A 22,413-nucleotide genomic window follows, 5' to 3' on the forward strand; every position below is an offset into this window, starting at 1 on the left:
TTCAGCGGAACCCATACTCCGCACAAGAGAGCGGTGGACAGTCAAATATCCAGAAAACGGCACTCTGCTCAGGGCGAGTCATTTTAAAGGCAGGCAGCGCGGGCGGAGAAACGAGCCCAAGGCACGAACGGCAGGGACAGCAAATGGCGGCAAAGCGAACTCGCATCGGCAACAGCGGTCACTGAGCTCTGATTGCAACAGCCCCCAAGGCAGTAAATACCTAGCCCGGGTGTTGTAAGAGCTCCGGAAGGTCTGGGCAGGCAGCGAACTGCTGCCTGTCCCTTTAATCCTGCAATAACCTGTTTTGAATCGTTCCCAGCAACTTGTTGAATCCAAGAATAGGTAGAATTTTGTCAATTAGTCTGGAGAAAATTGGAATACGTCTCTTCTGGCTGGACTGAGTTAAAAAACTGACCCATCCAGTCAGAGGAGGCATGGTCAACATTTACATAACTCAGTCTCTAGGCTAATGGACAAAGTGAACCCATGCTTGGATTCCCCACGCAGCACACAGGAGAACAAAAAAACTAAAGTCCAGAGATCAAAGTTCTACATGGAACGATTGAAGGAATTGGATATATTTAGGCTGTGGAAGAGAAGCTTAAAGCGGTGTATGGTAAAAATCTTACCTAAAGGGTTGTCCTACCAAGGATTGGATTTTTTCTCCATTTCCGCAGGGGGTGGAATCAGAATGAATGGGTTTTAATTGCTGGTTAACATTCGGGCTGGCTATCAAGAGTAATTTTTTTGACAATAAAAACTTATAGAAGTTATGATCACCATTTTATGCTAGCTCCAGGACTACATAGGTGAGCAGTAACATTGGTGGTCATTGCAGAACATTCCTTCCACAAATTTAGTGGTTGGGAATAAAAATTGAATAGCCAAATATCAGGCATTAGTTTAAAAAATATTAAGAAAATTAAGAGATAGGTTTGAATAAAAACAGGCAAGTGTGTTGTGTAAGTAATGGCTCAGAGACACTTTCCTCTGATCTCAGCATGAAAATGAGTCTTGCCCACTTCACTATAAAATCTATTGTCAGAGGTTTCAATTCTTGTTCTAAATATTAGGTTCCAAGTAGGAAAGGAAAACTTCTACATTTGATTTAACATGTTTCTGATGTTTTCTTTTTCTTTCTTTTGCAGGTAAACATTGAAGGTGGGGCTGTTGCTCTTGGCCACGCCCTTGGAGCATCTGGTTGTCGAATCCTAGTTACACTTCTGCACTCACTAGAACGAACAGGTGGAAAACGAGGAGTTGCAGCTTTATGTATAGGAGGAGGAATGGGCATAGCTATGTGTATAGAAAGATAAAGGAAACTTTTCTTTGATTTTATATCAATTTGTAACACAACTTATCTTTATTAGTAAGTAATAAACAATATTAGCCAATACCTATATATTGATACTAGGTAAGATCTAAGCATCCTGCTGTCAGTTTAAGTAGAACTTTCTTCAACAATCTACTTGGTGTCTTGCCTCAGATTTCTAATGAAGACAAGGGATCACTGAATCTTTTAGAAGGCGGCAGCCTATACACCTACTATTCACACCCACCCCAATAACCTCTAGCGATAACTTCATCCTACCTTTGAGAAAAATAGCCATTACATTATAACTTTTCCCCCTTTCTCCAATACTAGCATAAGCTACGACCAGTTTATGTGTACACAAGGGAGGGGTTTTTATATTCAGCTGCATTATTCCCAGTAGCAAAATACTTACAAGAAATGCACCAAAAGCTATGTGTTTGGCTGTAACTTGACTTTATTAGTGCTGAAGCCCTCAGGTTTTCTCCAACATCTTCCCCTTTACAATCTGCATTATACTACTGATACAAATACAAAATATGGCCATATTTCATTTATTTGCTAGTTATGCAGAAGTCTGACAGCTTGCTTTCATCAACATACTAGTTAATACAGACTTGAGAAAATTTCACAGGAATAGGCAAATAAAAATTCATTTAGTCTTCAATTGCTCCAGATTGAACTGCATCTTCATAGCATCCTCCTTTTTCACCTTTACTTTCAGGGTGCAACTTAATAAGATCATCAATTCGAAGAATAGTAATTGCTGCTTCTGTTGCAAACTTTAAACTCTTTGTTTTGACTACAGTAGGCTCATATACACCAGCTTGTTTATTGTCACGTGGTTTCCCATTGATTAAATCAAGACCGATCCTTAAAAAAAGAAAAAGAAATAGTGTTTTAAACTGGAATGTACATTTCAAATGTCTTCAGTATTCTCAAAACCTGAACCTGAAACAACTTCAAATTTTTCAGCATCAAATGCAACATAAATCAAATAGTACTTAATAAAGGTAAAGGTTCCCCTCACACATATATGCTAGTCATTCGAATCTAGGGGGTGGTGCTCATCTGTTTCAAAGCTAAAGAGCCAGTGCTGTTTGAAAACATCTCCAGGGTCATGTGGCTGACATGACTAAATGCCAAAGGTGCACGGAACACTTACCTTCCCACCAAAGTGGTCCCTACTTTTCTACTTGCATTTTTACATGCTTTTGAACTGCTAGGTTGGCAGAAGCTGGGACAAGTAATAGGGGGCTCACTGTTATGCAGTGCTAGGGATTCAAACTGCCAACCTTTCTGATCAACAAGTTCACATTGCATTTTGGGGATACAGGTGCGCACTTTGGGCACTCGGTACCAAAAAGGTTAACCATCACTGATATAGGGTAAATAGATAATGTGTAGCATAAAAAAATCCAAATATTCCAAATAACAATGGCAATTTCCGGTCAGGGCATGCTGATTCTGCTAAGGTTCATACGTTTTCCAGAAGTTAATACTCCAAATTAAAACGTTTGTGAAGTCCCAAGGAAAGTTTGTTTCAAGCTCACAGCCCGGAGCCTCCTCTCTAACTGTCCAGCGGTGCGGGACTCCTGTTAGTGCAGCAAGACCAGCTTGTGCAAAGGTAAAAAGTTAAAAAGGCAGCAGTACAGAGACTCGAGGGAGAGAGGTGGGAGGAATCACAAGTAGGAAAAAACACGAACTAAAACCTTAAGGCAAAAACCTCTGAAGCCAAGCCGAGAGTCAGAAAAGTACTCTTTCTGGGCCAAAGACTGAGGTTAATCTGCGGGGAGTCAGGCGGAGGAGTGGCCTCAAATTCTACCTCAATCTCTAGATTTTGCACACCCAAATACACATACCACTCCATTTCTTCTGATAAATATCAAGAACACTCCACATTATATAAGACCAAACACCAACACTTTCTTTAAACTGTATGCTAGCATCTTAAAACTAGAAATCATTTTGACCTTGGATGCCCAATTCGGATTCAACAAGATTAAGCAAACATGCATAAAGCAAATCAATATTCTCATGTCGCCATCAATTCTATGCACACTTACCACTTCAAATTTTTGCGATCTGGATTCACTTGTGCTTCATTGTGAAATGCTCTGAGCTTTGCAACAAGATCTATAGCATCTTGAGCAGCATTAACTGCTAACGTATTTGGAATAACTAGAAGAGATCTTGCAAATTCTGCTATAGCAAGCTGTTCCCGTGACCCCTAATTTGAAGAAAAATTCTATTAATATTTAAGTTAATATATGATGAAATAATACAGAGAGGTAATGAAGCTATACTTGCTGGATGTGCTGAAATGAAGACTGGATAGCCACTATAAATAAAGCTTTAATATGGTCTGCACCAAGCAGGATATAGGACTTGATAGTTAAATGGCCCCCTCCAGTCCCAGTTCTATAAACTTTTCAGATATAGATAGGACTGAATATTAATAGAAGTCTGATTTCCTAAGAAAAACTTAATTTAAACTTTAACTAAATACTTACCATGCTGGTTGCATAATTTTCTAGATAAATGGAAAGTGCTGCTTCAACTGCACCCCCTCCTGGTACAACAGACTTTGACTCTAATATTCTTTTGACTACACAAAGAGCATCATGCAAAGACCTCTCCATTTCATCACACATGAAGTCATTTGCTCCTCGTAATATAATAGCAGCTGAGGTCCGTGCTTTAGTACTGTTTCAGAAAGAGAAAAAAATTCCTTGTGAAATAATTATCTAACCTTGAGGGTAGGGAAATGGTAGAATTGAGTGTGTCCAAGTCCATCAACGAAGTCAAGACATTTACTGTCTCAACATTATAGGGGGACTAAAATCAATCTATCCCACGCGTATAACTGCTCATACAATTTGAAAATAGCATGGCAGCAATTAAATGGGAAATATTTTCAAGGGTTACAACAAAATGCATTCATTACAAATTATATAAGGTAGGTATTTCCTTACTTTTTAATTAAAATCAATTCGTCATCACAAATTCGTTCTTGAACCACCTCTTCTGCTTGTCCCAGCATTGATACTTCAAAAGTTTCTTCACCTTCCAGATTTGCCAGAGTAGAACAAACAGTGGCTAACACAAAGTAAAAAAGATTTGATAAAATCACAATTGTATTTATCTACTAGTCTGAAGGAACATTAGTAATCTTCTACATCAGCAATCCTAACCTTTCTGGTTCTATGAACAGACAGCAGCAGGGTGGGCTTTGATTTGTTTTGCACATGTGCACCTGTTGCACAAATGTAGCTTTATACGCTTGTGCACCCATCCATTGCTTGTGCAACCCATTTCCCAACAGGCTATGGACTTAGGGGTTGGGTCCCCCTGTTCTACATAATTAAGCTCTGTATTGACAAGACATGTAAACTGTGATCATATTTAGAGATGCCTGTAATTACCTCCAGAAGCCTTAGCAATGTGTTTAAGGTCTCTTTTTAGAACTCTGCGCACTGCCATAGCACCAGCATCCCCAAAGTATTTCAGACACATATCATCAATGCCTCCAGTGGTCAAAATAACATTTGCTCCTGTAACCAAGATCTTCTGAATTTTTTCTTTAGTGATGTCAGCCTCTCTGCATAAGAAAGTGCACACCGATTAAACTATGAACTTAAATTCAAGAGAATCACAAAAGTTTTTAAATAAAATTGTTGGAAGTGTGTCAAAATAATACTTTAACTATGCCTCCCTCAAAAATCAAGTATAGATGAAATCTATTTCTCCATTATTACATTGGATCTTTTGGTTAATTTTTAACACTAATTCAAGGGAGATATTTCAGGATACTATCAATAAATAAAAGGCATTACTAACTTTTAAAAAACTAGGTACAGGAATGATAAATTAAACTTAACCAGATCTTGCAAATTACAGATTAATGTAGCTATTGGATATAGAAAGAATGTTTGACAGAATACTGTCACATTCTTAGTCAAACTTTGGATTTAAGATGCCATTCTCTTACTAAGTGGGACAAATGATAGAAATATACAGATTGATTTATTTTTCCTATTTCAAAGCTGCCAATCAGCATCATTTCAGTTTAAAAAGCTGTGTCTATAGAATACCTCTGTCTAATCTGTTCCAGTTTTTCTGGGTCTGTGATTAGCACCTGAACACCAAGCTTCATTTTAGTTTTCTGTAGGCTGAAATCAAGGCATGCAATTTTGGCATTAACTATTCTCTTAGGCATACCTAAAAGAAAAAGAAAAATGCTCTTAAGATTCTATATAAAACTTTAATGCATCTAAAACACAGTGATAACTTCTTTTCACAGTTATCCCTCAGTTTACATCTATTCACTTTTATAAGCATTATAAAAATTGACTTGTATATGCTTTCCGAAACGGAAAAGGTCCCACTTCATTATAAATAGTGAGGTTAGATCAGTGATGAACATTTTTTGGCTCTCGTGCCATGGGGGGGAAGAGCGCAGGGAGGTCGTGTGTGGATGTGCCGCACCCATAATGCAACGTTCGACTCCCCCCAGTGTGCATGCGCTCATGAGAGACCGCCCCATTTTTCCATGCTTTTTTCGCCCTCCCCAGGCTTCAGAGGCTTTATAGGAGCCTGGGGAGGGTGAAAACAGCCTTCCCTGCCCCCCCCCCCTCCGGAGGCTTCAGAGACCTTCAGGAGGCTTCCCTGAAGCCTCCAGAGGACTACAAAGGACCCTACGAGCAAACTGGAAGTCACTTCCGGTTTGCTTGGAGGGTTGGTTTAAGCCCCCCCCGAGGCTTCAGGAACCTTCAGGTGGTTTCCTTGAAGCCTCCGTAGGACTAAAAAGGACCCTACCAGCAAACAGGAAGTGAGGCTTCAGGGACCTTCAGGAGCCTCTGGAAGGCTTAAGCTGACCCTCCGAGCAAACCGGAAGTCTGTTTCCAAACTTCCTGTTTGCCCATAAGGCCAGTTTTTTTGCGCTCTGGAGGCTTCAGGGAAGCTCCTGAAGCCTCCGGGGGGGCTCTTTTCGCCCTGCCCGGGCTCCTATAAAGCCTCTGGAGCCTGGGCAAAAAATGGCTTTAAAAAAGGCTGAACTCAGACTTCCTGGGCGGGACTTACTGATGGAAGCAGCTAAACATAGCTGCTCCCGAATTACCAGTCGTGTTATCTGTTTAGATGATCATCTATCAGACATCTGACAGACACCTTACTCTTCGGGCAAGAAGGGAAGGAGAGAAGTTTTGTCGAGCAAATGCCTTTCTGATCTTTGCAGCTTCGGTGTCTGCGAAGAGAGGGGGGCCAGCTGAAGGCAGAACTGTTCCGTGCTGGAAATCTCCAGCTGCTTTGCAGCACAAAGTAAGCGTCCCTCCCACTCAGAACAAAGACTGAATTACTGTATATACTCGAGTATAAGCCTAGTTTTTCAGCCCACTTTTTGGGCTGAAAAAAGCCGCCTCGGCTTATACTCGAGTCAGTGAAAAATTTGCCCGAAATGGAGGAGAAAAAGGGGCGGGGCCATGCCGCTGGGTGACACTCGTGAATGGCCCAGTGCCCCTGTGAGTTTCCCCTCCCTCTGTCAGTTTGCCGCGCAGCGCGCACCGCACCATCCCCCCTCCTCACGTTCTAATGTAATGCAGGGCTGTCTTACGATTCCCCTTCCTCCCCCTCCTGCCGCTCTGCAACGATGTCCCACCTCCTCCTTGTTATGGCAAGCAGCCACATAGCGATGTCCCACCTCCTCTGGTACAGTGATCCAATGATAGGAATCACTGTGCCGTGTGTCATAGGAGGTGGGACATCGCTCCCGCGGCTGCACGGGACATCATCATCACAGCGGGACATCAGCATCATGAGGTGAGTGAAGTATTTCATTGAATACACCGCTAGTTTACTGTTTTTCTTTGAAATAAATATTCAAAAACATTATTGGTATCTATTTTTATTTTTGAAATTTACCGGTAGCTGCTGTATTTCCCACCCTAGGCTTATACTCGAGTCAATAACTTTTCCAGTTTTTTGTGGTAAAATTAGGTGCCTCGGCTTATATTCGGGTCGGCCTATACTCGAGTATATACGGTACTTGATTTCAAAACGAGCGGAACTCGTATGCGAGAGCATTAATTGTTTATTTAAATCCTAGCTTCTTTTTTACAAGATCCTCGTCCGTTATTTTATCTATTTAAAGAGGCACTTAAAATGGCGACGAGCCAGTTGAATTGCTGAGTAACAATGTTTATCTAGTTATACGGAGTTTCAAAACTTCAAAGGAAGGGAGTGATTTATTATTTTGCGTCACAGCCGGCCAACAGATCTTTACTAATTAGTTTCACTTTTAAAAGACTCTTTGCTAATATAGAGACATTCAAAACGGTGATGAATATGCTGAACTGTTTCGTTACAATGCTTATTTTTTGAAACCTTCTGCAAAGTCCTACGAAGTTTTTTTTAAAAAAAAAACCTCAAAATAAAGGGGTGATTTAGTACCTCTTTCCACAACTGTATAGCGGGCCAGTAGAGTTTTCCTAATTGCTTGAAGATAAAACTTGGAATGGTCTCAAAACCAAATCCTAATCTGAAACCCCTTCCTTCAGCCCCCAGAAGCACATTGCCAATACTTGGTACAAAGTCGCAGCCACCGCCCTCTATGCCCCCTACTGGAGAGTTACTAACGACAGAACTCTTCCTGAGAGAACTGAGTGAAGCTCATAACATGCTGACAATTAAAGTGGAAAACAAACTGAAAGATTTTAAAGAGGAGATAAAAGAGGAGATAAAAGAACTTAAGGAGGACTTGTATGATAAAATTGATGCCAGGGTTGCTAAAATTAAAGATGATATGCTGGGGTTTGTAACTGTACTGACAGAACATGTTTCAGGAGTTGAAGATAGTTTAGAGGATCTTAATCAAGCTAATACTAATTTGACATCGAAAACAGAGGCGGTGCAACAAAAAGTTGAAAATGCTGAAAAAGAAATTATTATGATACAGTACAGACAAATGGAACTCGCATTAAGAGTAAGGGGGTTGCGTGAAGAAAAACAGGAAAACCGGAAACAGATTCTTTCAGAAGCTTTTGATAATCTGGTGGGAAGACCGGGGGCTCAGTTTGACTGGCAAATCGACAAAGTTTATCGCGTTAACTCTTGGGTGGCAAAGCAGAAGCAGCTTCCTCGAGACATTGTTATATATTTCACTACAAGAGAGCTCAGAAACACGATATTACAAGAGTCTTATAAAACTAAGCTCCAGATTGGGGGTCAAGATCTGACAGTTCTGAAAAAGATACCACCTCAAATGCTAAGAGCCAGGAGAGATTATGCCTTTTTAGTTGAAGAACTTAGAAATCGTCAGATACAGTACAGATGGGACGCGCCATTTGGCATCATACTTACACTGGACAGGCAAAGATATCGTCTCAACTCCGTATGGAAAGCCTGAGATTTCTACCATAATATTTTGAAGGTTGGACATTCTGCACCTTCTGGACCCAGAGAAAGATCACAAGAAAGACAAGACAGACAGCAAATCAAACAACTACCAGATAAGATGGATCATCTCTCTCCTCTAGAAGCGCAAGGTGTTAAGGAACAGAGACCTAGCCGTATGATTACCAGACGAATGGAGCAACAACCTCAGAAGCCGTGGGAGGAGCTAGGCCAAAGGTTAAACAGGCCATGCAGGAGGCTCTAAAAAAGCTTCAGCTAACCAAAGATGACAACTAAGATTTTAACATGGAATGTCAACAGATTTAATTCTCCACAGAAGAGAAGGAAAATATTTCACTATCTTAAACAGTTCAAGAATGATATAATTTGTTTACAAGAAACTCATATTAAATCAACCGATCAAAAATATCTGGGTAACCCAAGATTCGGTGAACATTTTGTAGCTTCTGCTATGGAAAAGAAAAATGGTATAGTTGTATACTTAAGAAAAAATATGAAAGCTGAATTAATTGAAGCAGATCCCTATGGAAGGTACATTGCATTAGATCTAATCCTAGAATGGAAAAAGACATTGTTTTGGGGAATTTATTCTCCTAATCAACAGCAAGACAGTTTCTATAGAAATCTTCACGCTAAATTAGTACAGTGGGATTATAGGTCTTGTATATTAGTGGGTGACTGGAATGGTGTTATAGATACCAAGAGAGATAAGAAGATTTCTCGCCCAAACACTAAGATACAAGCAAAACTACCTAAATCCTTTTTTGACATGATGGATGACTTTGAACTGAGAGATATCTGGCGAGAAAGAAATGCAGAGGAATATGATTTTACCTTTTTTTCTGATAGGCATCAATCCTTTTCCAGGATTGATTTCATATTAACCACTAATGATTTGCTTTCTAGGGTGAAGAAGACAAAGATTGCGGCTAGGGTCCTTTCGGATCATAACCCAGTCTGGATGGAATTGGGAGGGGTGGTACAAGCAAGAAGGTCTTGGAGATTGAATGAAAACTTATTTAGATATGAAAAGTATATCAATGATTGTAAAAAATTGCTAACTGAATACTTTGTTTTTAACATGAATAAGGATACACCTATGGAATTTGTATGGGATGCAAGCAAAGAGTATATGAGGAGTATTGATAAATATAAATAAATCACAGACATAAACAAGGGGTAAAACGAACAGAGTTAAGAGGAGGAAATTAAGAGGAAAGAGTTGGAGTTAACAATGAATCCAGCCGATACAAAGGTCAAGGAAGCAATCACCATATTAAAATCCCAATTTGATATGTTGATCTCCGACCAGGTAGCCACCAGTTTATTATACGCAAAACACAATACTTTTTGTAATGCAAATAAACCTGGCAGGTGGTTAGCTTATCAGATTAGGAAAAAAAAGAAAATTCAAAATATATCTAAATTGACCTACAAAGGGAAGGAGGTATTTCAACAGGATGAGATTCAAAAGGCATTCCGGGAATTTTTTACAAAGTTGTATAAGGGGGATAAAATTAATGGTTTAGATATAGACAAATACTTAGATAAAGAAAAAATACCCTTAGTTAAAGAACAACACAGGCAAAAATCGAATCAACCAATAACCTCGGGGGAAATTTTACAGGTAATTAAACAGTTAAAGTCAGGGAAGGCTCCAGGCACAGATGGCTTGACAGCGGCTTATTATAAAAACTTACAGTTGGAAATGGTAGAACCTCTTAGAGAATTATTTAATAAGATTCAAATGGAAGGTAAGGTACCTCCTTCATGGAAGACAGCCTTTATATCTTTGATACGGAAAGATCAAGATACTACTCAACCAAAAAACTACAGACCTATTTCATTACTTAATGTATACAAAAATTTTACTAAAATACTAGCAAATAGGTTGATGCTGGTTATCCAACAATTGATACACGCTGATCAAACAGGTTTTATGCAAGGGAGACAGATGAAAAGTAATGTTAGATTAATTATTAATGCATTAGAATACTTGGGAAAGAACAATCAAATCCCTGCTGCGTTCATATTTCATATCTTGGAGTTAATATTGCAATCTCAAATGGGAAATTATACAAGTATAATTATGAACCACTCTGGCATAGTATAAAGATAGAGATGAAAAAATGGGAGAAGTTATCCTTATCTTTGCTGGGAAGAATCGCGGCAGTGAAAATGAATATCTTACCAAAATTTTTATTTCTTTTCCAAATGTTACCTATACTTAAAAAAGATGCGAATCTTTTAGAATGGCAGAAGGGTATCAATAAATTTGTATGGGCAGGAAAGAAGCCGAGAGTAAAGCTGAAAATAATGCAAGATATACGCGAGAGGGGAGGCTTGAAACTACCCAATTTAAAACTATATTATGATGCAGTGTTGTTGTCCGTAATTAGTGATTGGATCAATTTAACTAATGATAGGATACTGAACCTTGAGGGATATGATCTGGTATATGGTTGGCATGCTTACTTGTTATTTAATAAAAAACTGGACAAAAACTTTAAAAGTCATATCTTAAGAAATGCTTTACTGCGGGTTTGGAAAAAATTAAATGATAAGATACCTAATTCCTAGACATGCAATTGAAAATATAAATATGGCACAAAAACAGGATAGAATTACTTATAGACAGCTTCTTATTTTGGAAGGAGGGGCACTACAATTAAAATCCTTAGAGGTATTAAAAGAGGAGAAGGCAGTTCAAACATGGTTCCAGTATGGGCAATTACAGGCCAGGTGGAAAATAGATCAAAAAATTGGTTTTGTCCAAATTGAGGACAACTTATTTAAACAAATAAGAGATCAAAGTTTAATGCATATAGAGGATATACAATGTATTAGTACAGATAGATTCGGAAACAGAGTTAGTTAAAGATTGTGTGGTAAGGTCGGCTCAAAATATTGAAGAACCAATAACGTTGGATACATGGGAAAAAATTTGGGTAAGAAATGTGAAATTTACACAAGCTCAAAACCTGAGAGAAAATTTTTATAAGATGTTCTATAAATGGCATTTAGATCCTAAAAAGCTGGCTTCTATGTATCCGAATTTACAACCCAAATGTTGGAGATGTGGTTCTCTCAATGCTACCTATTTCCATATATGGTGGACTTGCCAAACGGTTAAGGCATTTTGGATAAAAATATGGTGGATTATGCAAAATATCTTTAAAAGGATAAATTTACTCCTCAGTTATTTTTGCTAGGTATAAGTACTGACTTTACAGCGGTAGAGACTAACTTGATCCTGCATTTAATAACGGCAGCAAGACTGTTGGTGGCGCAATAGTGGAAGAAGGAAGACCTGCCTACAACTCAAGAATGGACATTGAAAGTTACAAATTTAGCCGAGATGGCTAAAATATCGGCATATCTTAAAGATCACTCAAATGAGAGATATAAACGAGACTGGAAAAAATGGATTGACTATATACAAAATAAATACAGGACCAAGAAATTCCAATTAGCCTATGCTTAAGATCAGGAATGATTTAAATTGTTTAAAGTTAGCTTAACAAGAAGAAGCTAAGATCAATGTAGAGATGTTATTAATTTCTTTATTTCTTTTTTCTCAATAGATTTTAGACTGTGTTTGTTAAAAATCTATACCGTGTACGGGTTCTGGGAATTCAGGGGGGGGGAGGAGGAGGGAGGGATACATATTAGGCTAGACACGATGTGTTAGATCTCAATGCAATGTGACTTCACATGTATGCTGTTTTTCTATATTTTTTTCTTTAAAAATAGGATAAGCCAAGTACATTAACATATAGTGGAAATACATACACCAAGGGAAGGAGGAGTAGGAAAGAAGAAAGATGGGTAGAGAGGGATGGGAGAGAGGGTGGGGAGGAAGGCAAAAAGGAAGGGGGGGAGCGGATCTGGAGAGAGGAGTGGTAGAGGGCGAGGGGAAGTAGGGTAGAGGGAGATGATGGAGGGAAGATAGAAAGTTGGAGGGTGGTGGAAGAAAGAGGTGTATGGAGAATGGAAGAGGTATATTGGGCTTTTATTTTGGGGGGCATTGTTGACAAGAGAAATTGATGCAATTATTGTTTAATACTGTATGGTGTATACATGTGAGTGTATGAAAATGAAAATAAAATGTACTAAAAAAAAAAAGGCTGAACTCAGCTGACAGGGCAATGCCTCGTGTGCCCTGACAAATGGTTCCGCGTGCCACCTTTGCTTCCAAGATTTTGAAGGCATATCATTGCATACATCAAGTGAATTATATTTCTGCTTAATTACTACTGAAATACAAAGCTAAATGTTCGGAGATCACCTTGCACAATCATCAATTTATCAGAAAATTTTCTTCCCTAAGAGATGTATAAAAACAATTACTTTTCTTGTGGAAACAAAAAGTTTCCCGATGTCTTCTGTTCACCATAGGAGAATATATTTATAACGAAGAATTTCTGTGTTCCATTATGAATCCTATCACTTTTCTCAGTCTTTGAACTATCACTTTCTGCCCTGGTCAAATGCTTTCAGACAATTTATGGGGGGAAAGTTAAACTGAGTATTAAATTTAAACTTATAATCATACCTAACTAATACCTTACCCTGATAGGGAAAGTACAAACCTGATTTAGAAAAGTCATCTCCATTCAACCAAAGTGGATGATCATATATCTGAAAATACTTGCCTCAACTCTATTACAAATGTGTAAAATAATTTCAACCTCTATGTTGTTATATTATTTCTTCTAGCTAGCCAACATCAGTCAAAAATACCATTTCTAAAAACTTGTTTATATGCAAATATAAAACTGTGATTACTTTTAAAATTATGTCTATTTACTGCTTTATAGGGTGGGATGATCTTACCTTGGGAGCCCACAACACAATTTAATGCATACCCATTTACAAGAATACTCTCTTTCTGACTGCGACCATGTGCCTTCAAAACATTGATAGAGCTGATAGGATAATGTGGTTGTCCCTTTTGATCTGTATATTTTACTGCAAGTACAGCATCTACTACCATGTTGGCAAAGAAGTCACTGTCACTACAAGAATACTGTTAAGGTTAACATAATCTAATACATGAAATGTAAATCCTATATGTCTCACAACACTGAGAATTACAAATGCTAATAAAAATGCCATTTTTCTTCAGAAGTTAAATACTTCAGTCAGTATTTGATTTCTACACAATACCCGTTCCTAAGTTTTCTCTGTGAAAGGATACACTCCTATGATTTTGGATGACATTGATGTTTTTGCTGCATTAATAAGACAGTCTTTGCCCAACTCATCTGAATTAATAACCAAATTTTCATTGATGTAGCGAACTGCCTCTCTGTTGGGGAAAAGAAACTCAGAAACTCAGTATTTTCACAGAATCATCAGAATTCAAACTGAAAGCTTTCAATTTAAAAATGTTGATTAAAATACATATAATAGGAGTGTGCAAAACTTACTACTTCAGGGATCATTGTAAGTTCTATTTTCTTCCAGACTATACAATTGTGGCCATTCTGGTGAGTGGACCAACTATTTACTTCTGGAGTTTTCCAGAAGAAAAGAGAACCAGAATGTTCTGTCCCCCAAACAGTAAATTGGCCCTGCATTTTCTTGCTTTCTAATATTTTAAAACGTATCATTAAACATTTAAAAATGCATATCTAGTTTTTAAACAAAGCATATCATATCTATAGTGCACTTAATCATTAAACATAAAAGCTTCAAACAATTTAAAGATTTCATGGGAAATATAGGTCAATTCTATATTCTAGCAAAATCCCTATTATGCTATCAAGATTGAGATATGCTGCCATCATGACAGATACATTAGCAGAACAGCTAGATCAGTTTTATTAAATTTATATGCCACCCATCTAATTGACAAATGACTCTGGGCACTTTATAAATATCATAAACACAGGTATAAAATATTAAAACATTAAATACGAAGTGAACCAACTTAAAAGCCAGGACCAAAATACTATGGGGTAGAGTTATAGACTGATTTATATAAAGATAAATATACATTTGGCCAAAGACCAAAGGATAAAATGGGAACAAAGTGTTCCCTGTCAATGAAAGTCAGACTATTGTTGACCAACTTGCCCCTAAACCCTTATGCTTTATTACAACTTGGTATAGGTAGCACAATGAATTCTAACAAATCTAAAATTGTACTATAACCCTCAAACATTAAGACAGTAACAACAATCCTTTCTTTCCATTGGTGAAATCCGTTCTGACAAAGTTTATCTTTTACATGCTCACTCATAAACACCTGCTTGCATCTATGTTCAAAACTAGCTTTCCAGTTGATTGTTATTGCGGGCAGATAACAGCACTCCAGCATCATAGAACCCTCAGTGAAAGGGCTCTATCTATTTGTCAGTTACCTCATCATTGATAGGAAGTCATCAATATTTGAAAAAGAGTTATGTGGACCATCGATATTTGAAAAATGCTATATTGATATTAAAAAATGCATTAGCTGAAACTTTGAAACTTAATTGTAAAATTTTCCCATTATATTTTATACAATTTCTCATTTAAGTGTATTAGTAGGTCTTACTTGCAAGCAAGACGATAGCCACTAATGACAGAAGTCGGATGAATTTTCTGTTTCACCAATTCATCTGCATTTTTCAAAAGTTCTGCAGCAACAATTACCTATGAAAGAGAACATTTTATTTAAAACTACTGTGAAAAAGTTATGCCCTTGATGCAAAGAAATCAAAAATAAAAAACGCACATAAATTTTATTTCATCTTGAAAAACTCATAAGGTGTATTTGTTTCGGGAAGCAGAGCTATTCAATTTACTCTAACACACGGTCCAAGTTACAGGTGTATAGAACTTTTTCTTTTGAATACTATTGAGCCTGAAGTTGTGCAGAACATCTAATTTTCTTGGAAATTTTCAACATTGAAAGAGCTATATTATATTCCCTACGATCATGGAATATAATCACAAATTAATGAGAAGCCATGGAGGTAGAATGAACCAGCCAGGACAAAAAATAATCTGAAAATAATTTTGCCACATTGAAGGCAAGGAAGTGCACAGGCCTTTAGCTGACATTTTAGATGCTGTTGACCGTAACTAAAAGACTGACCTAGAATAGTCAAGATCATTGGCATGTACTTGTAAAAATATCCCAAGGGAAGGCTACCCTAGAGTTATCTTGGGAGCCTAAGAACGTTTTCTGGATTTAAATTCTTGTATTACAAACTATTTAATCCATCATTAGAGTTTAAAATGATTAGTTGTCCTCAAGTTTTTGCATTTCTTTTAGTAGGTTGGCAAGATAATAAGCAAGCTCTGGCTATAGACAAGAAATTAAAATCTGTTAGTTGCTCACATTTGTCACAATTAAATTGTGATGTTGATCACATCACAATTAAATACATGCCTTCTTTTTCTGAAAGTAGCCCTTCATTAGCTATATAATTGGGACCAGCAACACCGTCACTAAGTGATGTGGTCATAAAAGCACATTTGCACATCAATTTACAAAGCCATTTCCAGCTGCAGTTGTTAGTAATCTCATGCAATTGTAGCATCATAGTCCCATGATTACCATTTACGATCTCCTGCTGACTTCTCCATTGACTGTGCTTGTTGGAAGCCAGTAGTGAGGACCATAAATGGTAATCATGTAACCCCAGAACCCTGTGATCATTGTAATTGTGGATCGGTTTCCAAGGACACAAATTGTGATCACATGATCGCAGAGGACACTGTGACCATCACAACTTGAAAAACTGTCCATAACTCTCCTTGTTCAGCATAATTGTATCTTCAACAGTCACTGAACAAATATTTGAGGACTACCTGCATAGAATTAAAATTATTCTATAATATGTTCTGCCACTTCATATAGGAAAAAGATATCGTTAGTCTTCTCCTTCAGACTTTGGCAGTTATTCCTTTATCCCATAAGCATAGCCATTTATTATGTAGAGGAAATAAATGGTAGTTAAATGGGAATGTTTTTGTTTCATCTTTTAGAGGCAAATTTAACTAGCCCTAAAAATGGATTTAGAATTGTAGCGTCTGTGAAGACACATCATGCTAATTCTTCATATCCATGTGAAACTGTATTTTAACTGAAGACAGTGCCAGAGCTAGTGCTGTTTTGGTGCTATAAATTATTAAAAGGGACAGAGGTTAATTTCACATACTTGCATTAAAAAATGTAAGTTTTAAATATGATTAATGCTACTTCAATGTTGATATGGTCATGAGAGAATATAATATAACCATACATACCACAGAAGTAGTCCCATCTCCAACTTCTCTGTCTTGCAATTCTGCTAGTTCACACAATACTTTTGCAGCAGGATGTTCTACCTCCAACAATTTCAGGATAGTTGCACCATCATTAGTAATGGTCACATCCTAATATTCCAAATACACAAAAATCATTCATGAAGCTTAATATCGATTGGATCACAGAATATAATAAATAGTTGCCTTTCAATTAGTGATGTATTCAGTTATGTAACCATCATATAGCTAACAATCCAACAGTAGGTACTGCTAAATAATAGCTGCTTTCTTTGCATAATCTATCCTCTAAAAATCATGATTTTGTCAATGAGCCTGGTGACTATAAATGGAAACAGACCCAATCAAGTGGCTGATTTGATTGTGTTGTTGATGCCATGGGGAATGGCAGTGGAGAGGGTTATATGGTGGGTTTTTTAAATTTTGTAAGCCACCCAGATCCACCTATGTGTGAGGTGTGGCTATATAAATGTATTAAATGTGTAAGAATATGCTACTGTCCTTATTAAGTTCTAGAATTACTATTTAGTTTCATCCCACCCGTATTTTTTTACAACCTAATTGTCCTTCCTCTTCCTATTTTCCATACAACCACTACCTCATGAAGTGGGTTGGGCTGACTGTGAGTGATTCAAAATATATTCCTGATATGGAAAATATTTTCCTGATATGGAAACATCAGTGTGAAAGTACCTCTATCAAATTAAAGCTAAAGAAGCAAAGAAAAAGAAACAGAGGAGCTTGAATGCCATCGTTGGCTAATGCCAGGAATACTATTGGCCATTTTTTAAATTCTATTTATCCTGTTTTTGTTTATTCTGTTTCTATTTCTTTTTTATTTTAGAAATATAGTACAAAGTTAAAAATAAATGTTGACTTAGTGAGGCAGTCCAAAAACTGCTACCAAGGTGTTTTTGTGTTTTTTTTGGCTATTCCAGAGCAAAAGAAGAAGCGATTAGTTTGGCTATTTATGATAGATTTCTGAGTATTCTAGACGTTTTTGACACCTGTGGGAAAACTACATACATACAGAGGTAGAGGTAAAGGATTTTTTTCTTCTTTTTCAGATCAGGGAGACGGAAAGAATGCTGGGGTGGAGGAAAAACCCTCCCACCATATTAATGGCTACCTTGAATAAAATGATTACTCAGCTTCCTACTTTTAAAATTAAGACACATTATTTTCTACTGGTAGTTTCAAAAAAGGAAGATCTACTTACACCAATGTCATCCACCAGCATTTTATCCAAGCCAACTGGACCCAGTGAACTCTTTACAATATTAGCAATTGAAGCAGCAGCTGTAACTGTTTCAACAAAAGATTGTTTTTTTCATAAGCAGAATTGTTTCCTAAAAATTTAACTGATGCAATGCAAGTGCTAAATACATGCTTTTAAATATTTTAAAAATAGCAAATAGATTTGGGCAATAAAACTGGCAATTACTATTTTGTTTAGGATTTAACTACTGTCTCATTTACACACAAACGTATTTTGTAGTTGAATTTGAAAACAGACTCTGCTGTAACTTATACAAAGCAGGAGCTTTATACACAGGGCATAGTTTGTGATCCAACCATTCAGCTTATCATAAGCAAAATTTAAGACATGAAGACTTTTATGCATAATTATCTTCAGGATTTTTGCATCTACCAACAAAGGAACAACATGATTCAGTCTTAGAAATACTGTACTTGTCTTTGTAATGCTTTGTTCTGCCATTTCATATATATAAAGAAGCTAATATTCATTCTTCTCCATCAGACTATGACAGACATTTATTTATCCCATAAGGATTATCTCTTATTTTGTAGTGCAAATAAGAGGCAGTACAATGGGACATTGTCTAACACCTAGCAATTTCTTCTGGAATTATTTTAACAAGGAAAATTAATGTATGACAATCCAGACCAGTGTTTTTCAACCTTTTTTGTGCAAAGGCACACTTTTTTCATGAAAAAAATCACGAGGCACACCACCATTAGAAAATGTTAAAAAAATTTAACTCTGTGCCTATATTGACTATATATAAAGTAATTTTCCCACGGCACACCTTACACTATGTCACGGCACACTAGTGTGCCGCGGCACAGTGGTTGAAAAACACTGATCCAGACAATCCAAATATAAGAGCATCCCTTTTTTTAAAAAAAATCTCATATATACTTGGATAATCAAACACTATTTTTACATTGTCTCCTAACACTGAAACAAGAGATGCATAAATGCATAATGCCACAGGATCCAGAGTAAAAGAGACAGCATTTACAGAAGTTTTCTTCTCTAACATGTAAATAATTAAAGTAGTCCCATAGTTCAGCTGGGCTTCTGGTAACCACATGGAAACATGCTGTTTACTTAACAACACAAAAGTGGTTTGTCACTGTCTTTGTCCTCCTAAACTTTGGAACTTTAACTGTAACACAATACTGATATTTAATAATCAAAATGAACCCAGTCCAGTTATTTTCTACAATAGCCTGCTTTGCACATTATTTCTTGCAGGAGCAGAAAGCTAGATACTGGTATTTAAATAGAAACTGTGGCAAACCACTTTACAAGACTGTATGTCTCTGAAATGAGACATTTAATTTAAACACCTCTAACTTCAACAGAAGTAATGACATAGAACTTCAACAGAAGTTCATGACATATTTTAATAGGACATAAAGGAGTATTTGACTCTGAAAAAAATATGGTGTAAAAAGGACTAAAATGCTTCGACTATCAAGCTTACTTTTAAACTGCTGAATATATTCACTATGGTTTTAAAACTCTTACAGCCCACTGATAATTTATCTTCCCTCCCAAAGAGATTCTGCATCCAAGTGGGATTAACAAACTTTTTCTCAACTGCCAGTGTATTACAGGCAGTCCTCCACTTACCACAATTGACCCCCAAATTTGTTGCTAAGTGAGAAATTTGTCAACTGAGCTCTGCCCCATTTTATGACTTTTCCTGCCACACTAGTTAAATGTTAAAAACTGCAGTTGTTAAATTAGTAACTTGGTTGTTAAGTGAATCTGGCTCCCCACCCTTGGCTTTGCTTGTCAGAAGATCGCAAATAGGGATCACATAATCCCAGGACACTGCAACTGTCACAAATCTTGAGTCACTTTGCCAAGCATCCAAATGCAAACCTCGTGAACATTCGGGTGCTGCAACGTTTCATAGATGTGAAAAATGGTCACAAGTCACTTTTTTCAGTGCCGTTGCAACTAAACCCTAATACTCATTCATACGGGGCGTGACTCAAATTCTCCCACGTGGGAATCAGGGATAACTGTATGTCAGTTGCAGAGCGGGCAGATCTAAATGGAGCCCAGGCAGAACTGAACCGGGGGGGGGGGGAGGACCGTAAGGTTACTGTAATGCGGCCCCTTCTTCCTAATCCTTTCCGGACACTTAACGAGACGCCGCCAATCTTTCTTCCCTTTCGGGTTAATCAAGTACACGTGCTTCAGTGGGGCCGACTTCGCACCCAGAGCCTACGCCATCCTGCTCGAGACCACGAGTTCAGACAGCCCGGCCGGCCTCGTTGGATGCCCGCGCCCACGCCCAACTTTCCACGCGCCAGAGACGAACGGCGAAGGAACCGTTAACTCTCCGGTGGCCCGAGCCTGTAGCGGCTTAAGGCCCGAGAGCTTTCGAGAATTTTACCGTTTTGTGTCCTGACGTTGTCGCCGGTGCTCCGCTCCCCAAAAACCGCCAAAGCCCCCTCCAGCGCCATTTTCCCGGACAAAGAGACAGAGGCAGCAACAGCGCACAAGCCTGCAGGGATTGAGGACGGCTAGGCGAGGCCTTATGGGAAGCTCCGCCCCCACGATCGCGACCTATAAGCCTATCGGTGGATGAGACGCGAATCGGCCGCCCGGGAGTGTCGTAAAACTAGCATGAGTTGAAGCGAACTCCCCTGCTCGGCCTTTTGGGTCCTGGAAGACGATTGGTGAATCGGGCAAAAATGTCCCGCCCCTTTGTTCCGCGGAACAACCAATGGGAACAGACGGGTGGGATCAATGTGTTCTAGAAGATTCTAGCGAAGGTCAGAGTAGTCGCGAGGTTGAGCGCTGCTTCTACCTGGCGGGCTCGCTAAATGAAAACGAATGGTCAATAAAAAAGAACGGTCCATGTCTTCTTTGTTTCTTATAAGAGCTGATCAAACTTTCCGCAAAGGCATCTTAAAACGGAAATTAAACACGGTACATAACGTGTTAAAAATGCGCAATCACGTGGTCTGTCTCCAAATCAAGGTTGCACCGGATATGACTTGTTTCCTTTCAACGGAGATAGGAGAAAAAAAGGAAAAGCGGCATTCCAAATGTTACATGCAGTACTCAGAAATCCGCAAGAATTTATTTAGTCTGATATTTGGATGCTTGTAATTTCAGCTGTAAAGGTTCTCCTGGCATATATGTGCTAGTCATTCCTGACTCTAGGGGGTGGCGCTCATCTATTTCAAAGCTGAAGAGCCAGCGCTGTCCTAAAATGTCTCTGGTCAGCATGACTAAACACCAAAGGCGCAGTGCTGTTACCTTCCCACCAAAGTGGTCCCTATTTTTCTACTTGCATTTTTACATGCTTTCGAACTGCTAGGTTTGCAGAAGCTGGGACAAGTACCGGGAGCTTACCGTTATGGGGTGCTAGGGATTCCAACTGCAGAACTGCTGACCTTTCTGATCGACAAGCTCAGTATCTTAGCCACTGAGCCACCACAACCCTTCAAATCCCTAGCGTCAAGTAACAGAGTGAGCTCCGGTTACTTGTCTCAGCTTCGAAAGCATATAAAAATGCAAATAGAAAAATAGGGACCACTTTGGTGGGGAGGTAACAGTATTCCCTGCACCTTCGGCATTTAGTCATGTCAGCCACATGACCACAGAGATATCTTAGGACAGCGCTGGCTCTTTGGCTTTGAAACAGAGATGAGCACCGCCCCCTAGAGTTGGGAACGACTAGCACACATGTGTGAGGGGAACCTTTACCTTTAATTTCAGCTGACACGGTTATTCTTGGAGACCTTGCAAGATCATATAGACTATGTCTCTACCCTCCTATACAGGTGGTCTCACTCACCAGGACCACAGAGCCAGCCTTTTCTGACTCAGCATTTCTGCCCAATTAAGAGAACACTTGATGGCTTTCTTAAGATTGAGGGGAAAAAAGTAATGCTCACTATGTCTCAGCAGAATCAGTCCCTCAATATTGCAGATTAAGGGAGGTGAAATTGAAACATTTAAATGCTTTACATCTTCATTATGATTATTGAAAACCAGGTCTGTTTAGTAGTTTAAGGCATCAGGCTTAAAAAGCAATGAGTTGTGGTCCTGCCTTAGGCAGAAAGCCAGCAGGGAGAATTTGGGCCAATAAAACATACATATTCTGCAAGAGGTTATTATTACATTGGATCATCTCCATTGTACCTGAAGGCAG

General features: G+C 38.4%; 2 protein-coding genes and 2 non-coding genes across 4 annotated transcripts in view; 1 reads left to right on the plus strand and 3 right to left on the minus strand.

Annotated features, from left to right (window-relative positions):
* The window catches only part of LOC116508286 (acetyl-CoA acetyltransferase, cytosolic-like), a 19,522-nt gene extending 17,596 nt beyond the window's left edge, over nt 1-1,926 (plus strand). The window contains exon 9 of the mRNA XM_032216837.1: nt 1,149-1,926. Within this exon, the coding sequence (XP_032072728.1) occupies nt 1,149-1,316 (168 nt within the window). The 3' untranslated portion in view covers nt 1,317-1,926. The remainder of the gene's footprint in view (nt 1-1,148) is intronic.
* Nucleotides 1,752-20,793, minus strand: TCP1 (t-complex 1). The gene is made up of 12 exons (XM_032216836.1): nt 20,644-20,793; nt 18,204-18,289; nt 16,967-17,095; nt 15,267-15,364; nt 13,923-14,033; nt 13,559-13,740; nt 5,407-5,533; nt 4,738-4,913; nt 4,288-4,411; nt 3,826-4,018; nt 3,379-3,542; nt 1,752-2,185 (listed from the first exon to the last, which is right to left on the minus strand). The coding sequence occupies exons 1-12, from the start codon at nt 20,711-20,713 to the stop codon at nt 1,969-1,971; spliced, it is 1,677 nt and encodes a 558-aa protein (XP_032072727.1). The 5' UTR covers nt 20,714-20,793; the 3' UTR covers nt 1,752-1,968.
* On the minus strand, nt 16,551-16,685 carry LOC116508566. The gene has a single exon (XR_004255381.1). It is a non-coding gene; the product is annotated as a small nucleolar RNA SNORA29 (small nucleolar RNA).
* Nucleotides 18,687-18,824, minus strand: LOC116508567. Its single transcript, XR_004255382.1, has one exon. It is a non-coding gene; the product is annotated as a small nucleolar RNA SNORA29 (small nucleolar RNA).
* Nucleotides 20,794-22,413: the final 1,620 nt, after the last annotated feature.

The sequence above is a fragment of the Thamnophis elegans genome, chromosome 4 (assembly GCF_009769535.1).
Source record: "Thamnophis elegans isolate rThaEle1 chromosome 4, rThaEle1.pri, whole genome shotgun sequence".
Lineage (NCBI taxonomy): Eukaryota > Metazoa > Chordata > Lepidosauria > Squamata > Colubridae > Thamnophis > Thamnophis elegans.

Coding starts and splice junctions, on each gene's coding strand:
- TCP1 (XM_032216836.1), bottom strand. CDS start 20,713: ATGGCGCTGGAGGGGGCTTTGGCGGTTTTTGGGGAGCGGAGCACCGGC. Junction 14,034..15,266: donor GGCTATCGTCTTGCTTGCAA/GTAAGACCTACT, acceptor TTTCCCCAACAG/AGAGGCAGTTCGCTACATCA. Junction 5,534..13,558: donor TTGTGTTGTGGGCTCCCAAG/GTAAGATCATCC, acceptor TTTTTCTTTTAG/GTATGCCTAAGAGAATAGTT.